Raw genomic sequence first — 12,518 nt, 5'->3', positions numbered from 1 at the left:
TGCCAGGTCTCCCTTAAACAGTGTATGTCATTCTTAAACACATTGCTTGGAAAAATTCTTCAATAGGTACACTAGATGGCAGTGTTGAATTGGTAGGGTGACAACATGTTCAGCCCTGAGGAGTTGGGCTGCCTTGAATTATTTGATTTAACTCTAGTAGTTTTTCCCCAAAAAACAATTTGCTCCAGTATCCAGTAGTACATGGTATAGTCCACACAAGCCTCAAAAGTTTTTAGAGGGCTAATATTAGCAGTGCATCACTATATAAAGTTAGAGAATCACAACAATAGAAGCAACGAGGAGTCCAGTGGCACCTTACAGACTAACAGATTTATTTGGGCATAAGCTTTCGTGGGTTAAAAACCCCACTTCTTCAGATGCATGGAGTGGAAATTAGAGAAACAGGCATAAATATATATATTTATTTCTGTAATTTTCACTCCATGCATCTGAAGTGGGGTTTTTAACCCACGAAAGCTTATGCCCAAATAAATCTGTTAGTCTGTAAGGTGCCACTGGACTCCTCGTTGTTTTTGTGGATATAGACTAACACGGCTACCCCCGATACTTGGCAACAATAGAAGATTATCCTTATACATTTCTAAATTACATATTGTTCTACGAAGAGACAAGGTGAGTGAGGTAATATCTTTTACTGGACCATCTTGTTTTGGTAAAAGACAGGGTTTCAAGCTACATGGCATGCATCAAGAAAACTTCTTTCACCAACAGAAGTTGGTCCAATAAGAGATTGGACCTCACCCACCTTGTCTCTCTAATATCCTGGGAACAGCACAGCTACACCACCACTGCAAGCAACATATTGTTAAATGGGGCATTTGGTGACATCACTCACTCTTAGATAAAGCAGTGTAGTCCAGTGAATACAACACTGGGCTGGGACTCGTGAGAGGTGGAATCTATTCCCTGACCTGCTGGATAACCTTGGGCAAGTCACTTTGCTTCTTTCTGCCTCATTTCCCCTTCCCCCTCCTTCCCCCCCGTAAAAATAGGGATAATTACTTACCTCAGTTGTAAAATGCTTTAAGTCCTATAGATTAAAAATATATATGAACTAATTATTGTTATAATTTGCAGGGACTCTCAACCAAGAACCTTGGGTGGGTATTTACAATCTGTAGTCCTAAGTATAGGACAGAAGCCAAATCATTGGCCCCTTTTTCACACTAATAGTGCAATATCAAATATATATTTTGGGATAAACTGACAGTTTTTATTTATTCATTCAGATTTGATTACTGCACTTCCCCGCCCCCATCTAGACACATTAAAAGAGTTATTAAAAACAAAATTAAGACATTTAAATCAGACTCACCAATTATAAAAGGGGGGGAAATCTCCTGTATCTTTTCGGCCCAAAATAACTCCCAGCCCAGCCTCCACCTCAGGCTGACCCCATCTACTTCCCCATCCCCAGAAAAAAGCTCAGGGGACTGGACTGTCTTCCAGAGGTGTGGGGAGTACCAGGGTGTGTTCAACTCACTGCTGGCGGGTACCTCCTTCTGGCCATTAGCTCTGCCCCGTTCACCACCCTCTTTCTTCTCTTGTACCATTGCATTCTCATCCCACTCACAGTCCAGCGGCTTCATGACTCAGCCCTTCGGCCAGATCACATTGTGATCTCCCCATCCAGGGGAGGTCTTTCAAAATCCTTCCATGCCAGCAGCCCTCATGCCCACTGCCCTGGCTATGTCAGTCCCGCAGTGCCTCAGGCAATCTTCCCAATCACTGCCCCTAGCAATACCACTCTGCAGTGGATGATGGTAGGGGAACCATCCTCTACTCTGGGTTCCAGTCCAGGGACCTACAGCAAGCAGTTAAGGTCTGGGACTTCACCAACCCTATTGCTCTCTTCTCTGCACTATTTCCTACTAACCCCAGCCTTCAATCCCCCCTCTCTCTTAGGCCTCCTAGATAAACCCTTTCTCAGGGGATTCCAATCCCCCACTTCTGTCTTCTTTATCTCAGACTTCCTTTGGTTGCCAGCCTCCTGGCTTTATAGAAGCCATGCCTGTTCCCTCACAGGTGAGCTTTCTTTCAATTAGAAGCCTCCCCACAGCCTAAATCTCCCCCCTGTGCAGCTTAATTGGCTGATTGGGCCCACCTGGCCTAATTCAACTCTCTCAGCCCCAGTGTGGGGGAGCATATCCCATCACAGGGACAGAGAGGGGGGCCAGGAGAGCTTGAAAAGAGGATGGTGCTGGCTGGGGAATGGCCTGGGTAGGTGGAAGATGATGCACTAATTCAGCACATCCCCTTCGCAGCCTACAACGGCTAGGCTCCTATAGAGCACCCAATGGATTTTAAAGCAGTTCCCATCTGCCATAAATGCCAAGGGAGGTCAGGCAGCATCAGTCCAATATGCTTTCTCTTCAGGTAAATTCCCTTTCATCAGAAGGAGCCAGGCTGGTGCAGGAAATGTCTTGTGATAAGGATGATGGATTGGGACTTGGTAGAACTAGATTCAATTCTTGGCTTTCCCATATACTTCCTGCATGACCTCAGGCAAATCATTTAGTTTCCCTGTGCCTAATTCCCCATCCATATGAATGAGATGACCATACATCTCTACATTGCAGGAGGAGGATACATTGTGAGGCTACATCCATTTTGTCTGTGAAGTGCTCAGAGTCTACAGTGACACAATGTAAATAATAAAAAGGAAGTGCAAATTAAACTGAACCCAGGGGAACAGGAAAGTGTATCTGGCCCAGTAAATCTAAACTGGTGTCATTTGAATGCCAAGGGTGTAGACAGGTAGGGGGAAAGGTCTCAGAGAAATTGTGGTAAGTCAAGGGCTGTTTGAGAGAAGGAAATGGTACAGACACAGAAAACTCATTTGGAATAACAATATATTGCTTTTCTCTACAACCCAGTCAGGTAAAACATTTCAGGGCACTTTATAAGCAATATATATAGTAAAAATATCTGCTCCTCATCAGGCCGAGAATTCCCAGATAAAAATCAGGTTTTCAACATCTTAGTAACAGAAGACTTCAAAATATATACTGTATTTCATGACATTTAGGTGGCTGGGGAGCACAGTAACTGGAGACTCTATCAGATAAGAATTCTGATAGTGTTTGAGGAAAATAGAACATAGAAACCAAATACATAGAGAGAAGACAAAGCCAATAGGATGGAGTTAATTGACAGGCAATGACATCAGTTGTGCAGCTGATGTGCTACTTAAGAGGAAGAGAACAAAGTAATTGCAAGTAGGAGCAATATGCTGAGGTCACCTATTTTGTAGAGCTCACTGACAGCAGCCATCTGTGAAATGCTACAGGACCTAGGATATTGTGCAAAGAACTGCAAGGTAATTTCTAATGAAGAATTGCAGTGCCTATAACGTTCCCCAGCAATTTTCCCCACAATACTCAGCCCTTATTATACTATCTATGTGGCACCACAATGTTATGCACATCAAATGTAGACGTTCTGATGTCAGGCAGACTTACACATTGGTAGCCAAATGGGACAAGAGGCTAGATGGGTAACTCTGCCATCACACCTGCATGCCTGTGGGACCAAAGAGACCTGTCACCTTGTGATGTTGACAATGGAACTTCACAACTTCATGTATTATTGAAATGGGGATAATGTCACAGCTCCAACCAATTAGTTTTCACTACCTAACATCATTTGTAGCAATGCCTTTCAGAGACAGCATTTCCAGGAATGACAATTCTTAGAGCACTAAAGATGGATATGGTCCAGTTTAGTGCTCTTTACAGAGAGACTGAAGTTGAGTACACATGTGATGAGGCTGCGGCCCTCTCCTCTTCCTACCACTTTGCTTCTGTATTAGATCTACCCAGCTTCTCTAAAACTAGGGGTTCCTTCCTCCATACAATGCTTTGGAGGAGTATGGCCTCCTAGATTTGGATTTCACTTTCCATATTGATCAATGGGCCAAAAGCCAGAAACATCTATTAGTAGCTGCACAAAGCTAAATAAGCCTCATGCATTTTAATGTGATGTTATGCCTTCTTTTTTTTCCCTCATGTGTGAAATTAGGGGGGAGGTGTTCATCTCTCATTCCTTGCACTTATGTGATTCTCAATCCTTATTGTAGTATAAATGTCAGGTGTCTTTATTCACAACACGATCAGTTCAAAGCTAGGCTAGGCAGGCCCTCATGATATTGGGTTCAATGCAGAAATTACTGAGTGAAGTTATATATGCCCTGTGTAATGCAGAAGATCAGACTAGATGGTCATAATGGTCTCTTAAAATCTCAGAATCTATACCATTCTTAATTTGATAGTAACTCTATGTATGCAGATTTACTTTTGAAAATTTAAAGTAACAGCCCAATATTTTGTGAGAATGTGAGAATATTCCATCAATGAGGAAGGCTATTGAGAATGGTTCTACTGGAAGCTTCCATGGAATTATTTGGCTACATCATATACTTGCTTGCATCTTGGATTATTCCCCACTTGGTGCAGAATTAAAATGATCCATGATTATTACACAATGTCCTTCATCAGCTTGCAAAGAGCAGTGTGAACTTCCTTTCTTCTCCTATTTCCTATTCCAGTTCTGAGAAATATGTTGAATCTTTTTCATCCTGCCTCTCTGGTCGAGCAGCTTGTATCTCACCAGATGTTCCTCGGATTTCTTGTGAAAGGGTGGGAAGTGGGTTCCTGAGTGGTAACTGGGTCTCTTGAAATGGCACAGTTGAGGTTTGATGGCTAGAGATTATAAAACAAAAACAAAGGTCACTGTCAAGGTTCCTTCCCCACTCTGAACTCTACGGTACAGATGTGGGGACCTGCATGAAAAATCCTCTAAGCTTATTTTTACCAGCTTAGGTTAAAACTTCCCCAAGGTACAAACTATTTTACCTTTTGTCCCTGGGCTTTATTGCTGCCACCACCAAGCGTCTAACAAATATAACCAGGAAAGAGCCCACTTGGAAACGTCTTTCCCCCGAAAATCCCCCCAAGCCCTACACCCCCTTTCCTAGGGAAGGCTTCATAAAAATCCTCACCAGTTTGCAAAGGTGAACACAGATCCAAACCCTTGGATCTTAAGAACAATGAAAAAGCAATCAGGTTCTTTAAAGAAGAATTTTAATTGAAGAAAAAGTAAAAGAATCACCTCTGTAAAATCAGGATGGTAAATACTTTACAGGGTAATCAGATTCAAAACATAGAGAATCCCTCTAGGCAAAACCTTAAGTTACAAAAAGACACAAAGACAGGAATATACATTCCATTCAGCACACCTTATTTTATCAGCCATTTAAACAAAACAGAATCTAACGCATGTCTAACTAGATTACTTATTAACTCTCTACAGGAGTTCTGACCTGCTTTCCTGCTCTGGTCCCAGCAAAAGACACACACAGACAGAGAGACCCTTTGTTTCCCCACCCCCGCCTCCGCCTCCGGCTTTGAAAGTATCTTGTCTCCTCATTGGTCATTTTGGTCAGGTGCCAGGGAGGTTGTCTTAGATTCTTATCCCTTTACAGGTGAAAGGGTTTTTCCTCTGGCCAGGAGGGATTTAAAGGTGTTTACCCTTCCCTTTATATTTATGACAGTCACTCATTCACAAAGCTATTGTCAGATTGGTGGAGAACAACCCATGGATTTTGTTGTATCCCTGTCCACACCAACCAATACGTCTGTCTGTATAGAAGAAAGAGAAAATGTATTGTCAGATTAGTGAAAGGGGGCCTAAACGTAAAGATCAAGTCTGTATTTACCTACCTATCTAGGTATCTGAGCACCAGGTCTCCTTTCTAAATATACAGTAATTACTGTCACACTGAACCAAAGATGAGTTTGAGGCGCTATGCTCGGATTCAGATCCAAACTTCCCCAAAATTCAGGGATGGTTGGATCTGGGATTTTTGGTCAGACGCATTAATGAGATAGTGGTCAGCTGTGAAATTCATGCCTGGATCCATACCTGGCTCTGAATCTTCTAAACTTTTAAATTGTGGGTGTTTGAATCCAGGGTTTGCTTTGCGTCCATTTTTACACACCTAATGCCAAAAATGAAGCATGAGATAACCAGCTATGGGTGTGATTTGGGTTTGGTTATCAAATGTAAATGAAGTGATCAGTGAAATAGTAGCATCAGATTAATATTCTATGGGAAATTATTACTTATAGCATCAAAGAAGCTAAAGAGATGCCCAAATGTGAACTACTTAACATTAATTTCTGATGCACAGTTCGCTTTCTCATGTTAATAAATCCCAGGAGTAATAAAATGTACTATAAAATGTTCTAGTAAACAAAGTACTTCTTATGTTCCATCTCCAATAATAAATATTCTGATTCTTTCCTGTTTTCCAGGAGACTGTCAATCAGGCAGGTAGAATTAAAGTCTGCAGTGTGTCCCCTCAGTGATTTACTGCTCTTCAAGAGGCATTCACTCTTCATATTCATTCCGTTTTCATTACTCAGCATTGTCTCGGCCAAACTGTTGTTGGATTTGCCACTGCTCAGCATGGAGAAAAGTGTATTGCTAACTGGAATTTCTACCAGAGTCACTGCCAAAGGAGATGAGTTGGCTGATAAGTATATGGGGTATATCCAGAATACTGACAGGCTGTTTTTCATCCTAATTCAATAGCTGAGTAAAGGGAACATGATTAGTTCAATTTCCTTAATCATTATTGACTCCCACTATGCGGGGAGGAGGGCTATGTCAAAAGACTGGGAGTTACGACCTCTGGCTTCAATTCCCAACTTTGTCACTGACTTGACCTTGAGCAAGTCACTTACCCTTTCTAGGCTTTAGTTCCCCCATCTGTAAAACAGGGATCATTATAACTACTTAACTCAGAGTTTTTGAGAGGCTTAAATAATTATTGTTTGTAAAGGTGATTAGGTGAATGATGCTATATGAGTAGCATTATTGTTGTCTAGGCTTCATGCTTGTGAGCCGTGATCTTATAGTTTTTTTGGGGAAATAGGAAGCACCTCTAAGACAATATTACATGGCACATTGTTCCTGGTTTGGGATGCACATTCATCATTAATGAAAGGGCCTTTATGAAAGCCAGTGCTGCTGTTTTGAAGCCCCATGCTGTGGAGTGGAGAAAATGTGCTACATGGAAGCTTCATCTGACAAAAAAAAAGCCATGGTGTTAAATAAAAAGCTAAGAATAGTGCACAGAATCAGGTGAAAACAAAATTTATTACATTCTGATTTTACTTAGTCATTTTTCTGAGCAGGGCAGTGTTCCATCTGTCCAGAAAGCAGAGCCGCCACTGACAAAACTTCCACGTTGGGGAGAGGATATGGCCAGAATACACTGTGTGGGCCTTAGGCAACTGAGCATAGAGTAGCGCAGCCCTATGTCTGCTCTAAAGTATGCTGAGAGTCACACTAGCCCCTGGATGGCCCAAGGAACAAGGAGTTGAAAATGGATTGCCTCACCCTCAGCTGCATGGCATGGATGATGGGCACAGCTGAGAATTGAAATCCAAATGTACATCTGCAGGGGGTGCACCATCGCAATACAGGCAAACAAATGCAAAGGAAGTAAGGAAGACTAAACAAAAATTACTGCAGTTAACCAAGAGCCAGTGGAAATAGAGAGTGTTACGATTTCTCGTGTTCTCAGCTGATGCCCGTGACTATGACTGTAATAATTGAAAATGTCAAATCTATGCACTACTGAGATGAAAGCAATGCTGGGGCCATTTTTACAAAAATAAATCCTGAGACCTAGTGAATAAAACTGGACTCTGATTATAATTCCCCCCATTACTGATACAGATAAAAAACAAGAACATCATTCCCTGAGCCTGTAAGAATATTGTGTGGTTTTGAGCCTTGCATTAGGGTCATGTAACAACTCATAACAAATATTCAACAAAGCTGAAAAAGTACAGAAGGAAAAAAAAAGCTATTCATGAAAAATCATTTGATTAAAAGCTTTAACTTCAAGATCCTTTTATTCACTTCCATACATTCGTGAGAGTGAAATTTTGTTCACGAGAGAGAGAGTTGTGAATACTCTTGTGACTATGGAAGAGTTCACACAGCCATCTGGAAAAGGAAAATGTGCTTTGGGAAAATAAAGAAAAAAGTATGATTTATATGAATTAATGTGGCATTCAGAAGTCCAAGCCGAGATCGGGGTTGCACTGTGCTAAACACTGTACATAAACATAACAAGAGACAGTCTCTTCTTTGACTAGCGTATTATCTAAGCAGATAGACTAAGAGTTGAAAAAATGAGGTATTAGTATCTCCATGAAGGATGGCACAAAGAGATTAAGGTCACACAAGAAGTCATGAGTAGAGCTGGGTATCAAACGTAGATCTTCAGTATCTCAGTTGATTGCTTTAACCATAAGGCCAACCTTCCCTCTCGCATTAGCCGACAGCTCACATCTACAAACACAAATAGCAATGACTCAAAGCAATAGCTGCAGGAAACCGTTTGTGAACCATCTCTAAACAGAGATGTTTTTGCACAAACCATTTCTTGAATAATTTTGAAAAAAAAAACACTTTGTGAGGGCCCGCTTGCAGATCATTCCAAACAAAAAGGAACTAAATTTATCAAATTGTTTGCTGTGACCAGTTTGCCCAGATCTAATATGTATGTTCTATTTTCAGCATCACAGTCAGGGACTGGGATAAGTCACCACCTTTTACCTGGTTTTCAGTGGAATAGGGCTAAGAGTTCTGATACTTATCTATGTTCTCAAACCAGCAGTCATGAGTAGTGTATTGTGCAACTTTTCACCTACTTGCTTCTAAGTTTTTGGTACAAACCTAAAACTTCGGCCAGATTCGCCTAAGAGTGACTGAGTTTTGAGCAAACCCGGGGTACAGGCTTTAGGGATACCTGGACAGTGTCTCAGGCAAATTTATAGTATACCAGGTTTAGGTTGGAAACCATGTGAAAAAATAAAGGGGGAAATGTTGTTCATCTGAGCCACCTCCTGCCAAACCCACTCAACTTCAGATAGTTCTAGTAAAGAGGAATAGACTGAGCCACAAACTCTAGCAGAAGTTAGAGTGGGGAGATCACAGGATACTTATACAAACCACTCCTTATGAGTATCAATCATACCTAACCCTGTGCTAAATATGAGAGCTACAGGAGGGGTGATGTACAAACCTTGAGTCTGGTGTTTGCCATAGTTATTTCATTCATAAGTGAATCAACAAAATGGAGGAGAGTCCATTACTGCCACAAGTGCAGACTTTGGGCCGAGGCCTGAGAAGTGCTGAGCACCCATTACTCTCTGAGACGTGCCTCTTGCAGGATCACCGCCTTATCCAGCTAGAAGATTTCACTTTGGAAAAATTCCTATCAAAGCCATATATATAAATCTGCATATTTTCCAGAATGCTAGATGGTAAAACCTTTGCTGAAATTTTATGGAAGTGACGAGAGTGCCTATATTTTAAAATTGGATATTCAGAGTAATGTATAACGTGGACGAAGCATGGGGGAAGTACAGGGGGCAGGAAAATCTGACTCTCCATGAACTGGGAAGGTTTATTTCCGCTGTGATATGTCATCTTGCCACATTAGCATAATACCATGTGAACTGGAGATTCAAACCAGGATAAGGGCATGATTCACACACTTATTTTATGTAACCCCTTGTAGGCTGTCTATTGAGATGCATGATATAAATGATATAAAGCAGTACAGAATGAACCAGCCAAAAATAATACAGAGTAAAAAAAAAAAATCTGACACAAGAATAAAACCAACAGCCATCAAGCAAACCTCCCTGTTCTCAGAGAAATCAACTCTAAATAGAACGTAAAAGGTCAACAGATACAAATCATGTCAGGGGCAAAAAGCTGTCAAAACAAGGACTACTGAAATAAACAAGAATTGCCCAATTTCCTAAAGATGGCCAGTGAGATAATCCAGTGGTGAGCCTCTTGAAGCGGTTTACACAACTAAAAACTCTTGACTAGGAAAGACTTCTCCTCCCATATTGAATCAGGGAACTTAGGGCCAGATCCAAGGTCCCTTAAAGGCAGTGGGAGTCTTCCCATTGAATTCAATGGCCATTGCATCAGACCCTTAGAGCAAACCAGCTCTGACACCAGTTAGTAATTGACAAGCAAGGACACACAACAAGAGGCATTCATTCAAGTACATAGGGCCTGATCCTGTGTTGTACTGAGCACTTTCATGTCCCACTGAATTGAGGGCTCTTTCCACCATGCATGAGAGGGCCCTTAAACTGTATTGCATGGTGCACTGGCAGCCAGTGTAGATGGCAGAAGGAAGCGTGTAAGCCAGCCAACTCCTATTATAAAGAACAAGGCAGAAGCTGCATTCCACATTGGAGCCTTTGCATCAGCTTCAAAGGAGGCCTAATTAGAAGCACACAACAGTGACTTTATCTGGATACAGCATAAATGGATGACCATGGTGAGCAAAACAGGGAGAGTCTCCAGCTAAGGCAGAGAGGGCAATCATGCCTCTTGATCCTTTTACTGACATAGGCCTGCAAGTAAAAAGAGCAGGTAAGGTTTCCCTCCACAAGCTCTAATGGCGTTTTCTACTCCTTAACTAAACAGTCATGCACAAACTGGCAACAAGCTCTTCAGAACACTTCCCCTTTTCCACAAATATGACTTCACTCCTGCCTGGTTGAGCTTTACCCACCTGTGTGTCATCTAAATAAAAGTGAAGACATTTCTAAGTACTTTGCATGCCCATTTGACAAAGCGTGGTTTTGACAGCGAATGTTTTGTAAGCCCTGATGTGATCAAGGATCAAGTAGGCAGGATTAGATTCTCTCCTCGGTACATGTGTGTAAGTCTTACTGGCATTCAACAAGACAAAAATATTGTGCATTGATGGTAACTGTGTGACGTGAAAGTGATGATTTAAAATACCACAATAGACATGGGAAATGAGTCCTTATAGAAAATAATATAGTCAACATCAGGTGCTCAGATCCAGTGTTGATGGGTTTGATATAAGAACAGAATACAACAGTTTAATTAAAGCATTCACTGCTAGATAATTGATCATGGACATTCTGCATCTCAGCTTGAAATCTAGAAATGCAATACTGATACCAAGGTGAATTGTTGTACATCTTGATGGTATAAATCTGCATAGCTCCATTGACTTCCATGAAACTACACCGATTTACACCTGCTTAGGATCTGGCCTGTTTCAAAGAAAAGGACGCTATTACTAACAGCATGGTACTAAAGTTAGATGTAGTCACTTGTAATACTTCAAAATACTAAATATTATAACCACCAAAGCTCCTGAAAATGTTTGAAAATGAGCTGTTGGTGTTACAGAGTAATCCAGTCCCATAAGAAAAAAAGTCTTAGCTTCCAGTGGGACTGTTAAAATGACCTGGAGCAAATGTAACTGATCAACTGGGTGTTGACAGGTTGTATTCATTTTAAAAGATTGAATGAATGTAAGGCCACTGCTGCAGCAGCTGACTCAATAGCCCACGTTTACGACAGGAATTTCTGTTGTAACAGCAGTTTGGATTTTCACAGAAATACAGCAGGATCTTAAAGACCTGATTTCAGAGATGCTGAAAAATCTGAAATTGAAATTAGTGGGTTCAGACTCTTAATGTACTTAGTGTAAAAAAACAAACCCCCCACCCCCCTTTTGTGAGACACGCAGCCTCCCACAGACAGAATCCTCCCTACAGTTCAGCTTTGGATGGGCACTGGGTTATCACACTTCCATTTGAATGCACTTTCTCTTTTTATTGTTGTTATTTAGAATGAGGCAAACACAGCCCAACATCTCTGCTTACATGGAGGTTCCCTGGCAGTGGCACTAGTGTGGTTCCTCTCTGGGGACAGGGTGAGACTGGAGTTACAAGATGTCCAGCTCCAGGACGGCACCATATACAACAGCGGAAAGGAGGCCCATGGGCTGGAGAAGGAGTGAAAATCGGAAGCTGCATGGCTCCTTACCTTGCGATGGGGTACACTGGTGTCACAGGATGCCTTTGGGCTGAAATAGCCCGTGCAGCACAGATGCAGAGCTGGATTTCATTCTTGACAAAAGTACTTTTTACAGATAATCAGCACACAATATGATACAACATACACGCTGTGCCTTTCAGAGGAGCCAGCACAGTGGGAACATTTCTCCCTGGCGATGCCATCCCTGAGTGAGCCATCCATGGCACATACACTTCCAGCATCCAGGAATCCCGCAATGAAGGAGAAGCTCTTCAGCCAGCCCCCATGTTTATGTGATAACTTTCATCTTCAACTGCTATGCAGAATAGGCAAACAGAGCTCTAGTAACTGGGCTTTATGAAGGATGCAAGAATCTCACCTTCTGTGAGCAGTATAAGGTTATATAATTTCAAAGGTACATAAAATGAACTAAACACAGACTATGTTCCATAAGTATAAGCCTTCATTAGTCCATTTTCATGGATGACTACTTGGGAAAGTTACAGATGCCGTCATTTTCTAAGCTGGTATTTAGCTGTTAAATGAAGTGAGAGCGTTCAGCAGCTTTTCTCTTACTTTCTCTTCCTTTG

At 41.6% G+C, this 12,518-nt stretch overlaps 1 protein-coding gene across 2 annotated transcripts in view; it reads right to left on the bottom strand.

The window, feature by feature from the left end:
* Positions 1-4,551: 4,551 nt before the first annotated feature.
* The window catches only part of PDE1C (phosphodiesterase 1C), a 505,580-nt gene continuing 497,613 nt past the window's right edge, over positions 4,552-12,518 (bottom strand). For both annotated transcript variants that reach the window (XM_077809240.1, XM_077809241.1), the window contains one exon: positions 4,552-4,721. In XM_077809240.1, coding sequence (XP_077665366.1) covers positions 4,552-4,721 — 170 coding nt within the window. The remainder of the gene's footprint in view (positions 4,722-12,518) is intronic.

This window comes from Eretmochelys imbricata, chromosome 2 (genome assembly GCF_965152235.1).
Source record: "Eretmochelys imbricata isolate rEreImb1 chromosome 2, rEreImb1.hap1, whole genome shotgun sequence".
Taxonomy (NCBI): domain Eukaryota; kingdom Metazoa; phylum Chordata; order Testudines; family Cheloniidae; genus Eretmochelys; species Eretmochelys imbricata.
This window is presented reverse-complemented; position numbering and strand designations above follow the sequence as displayed.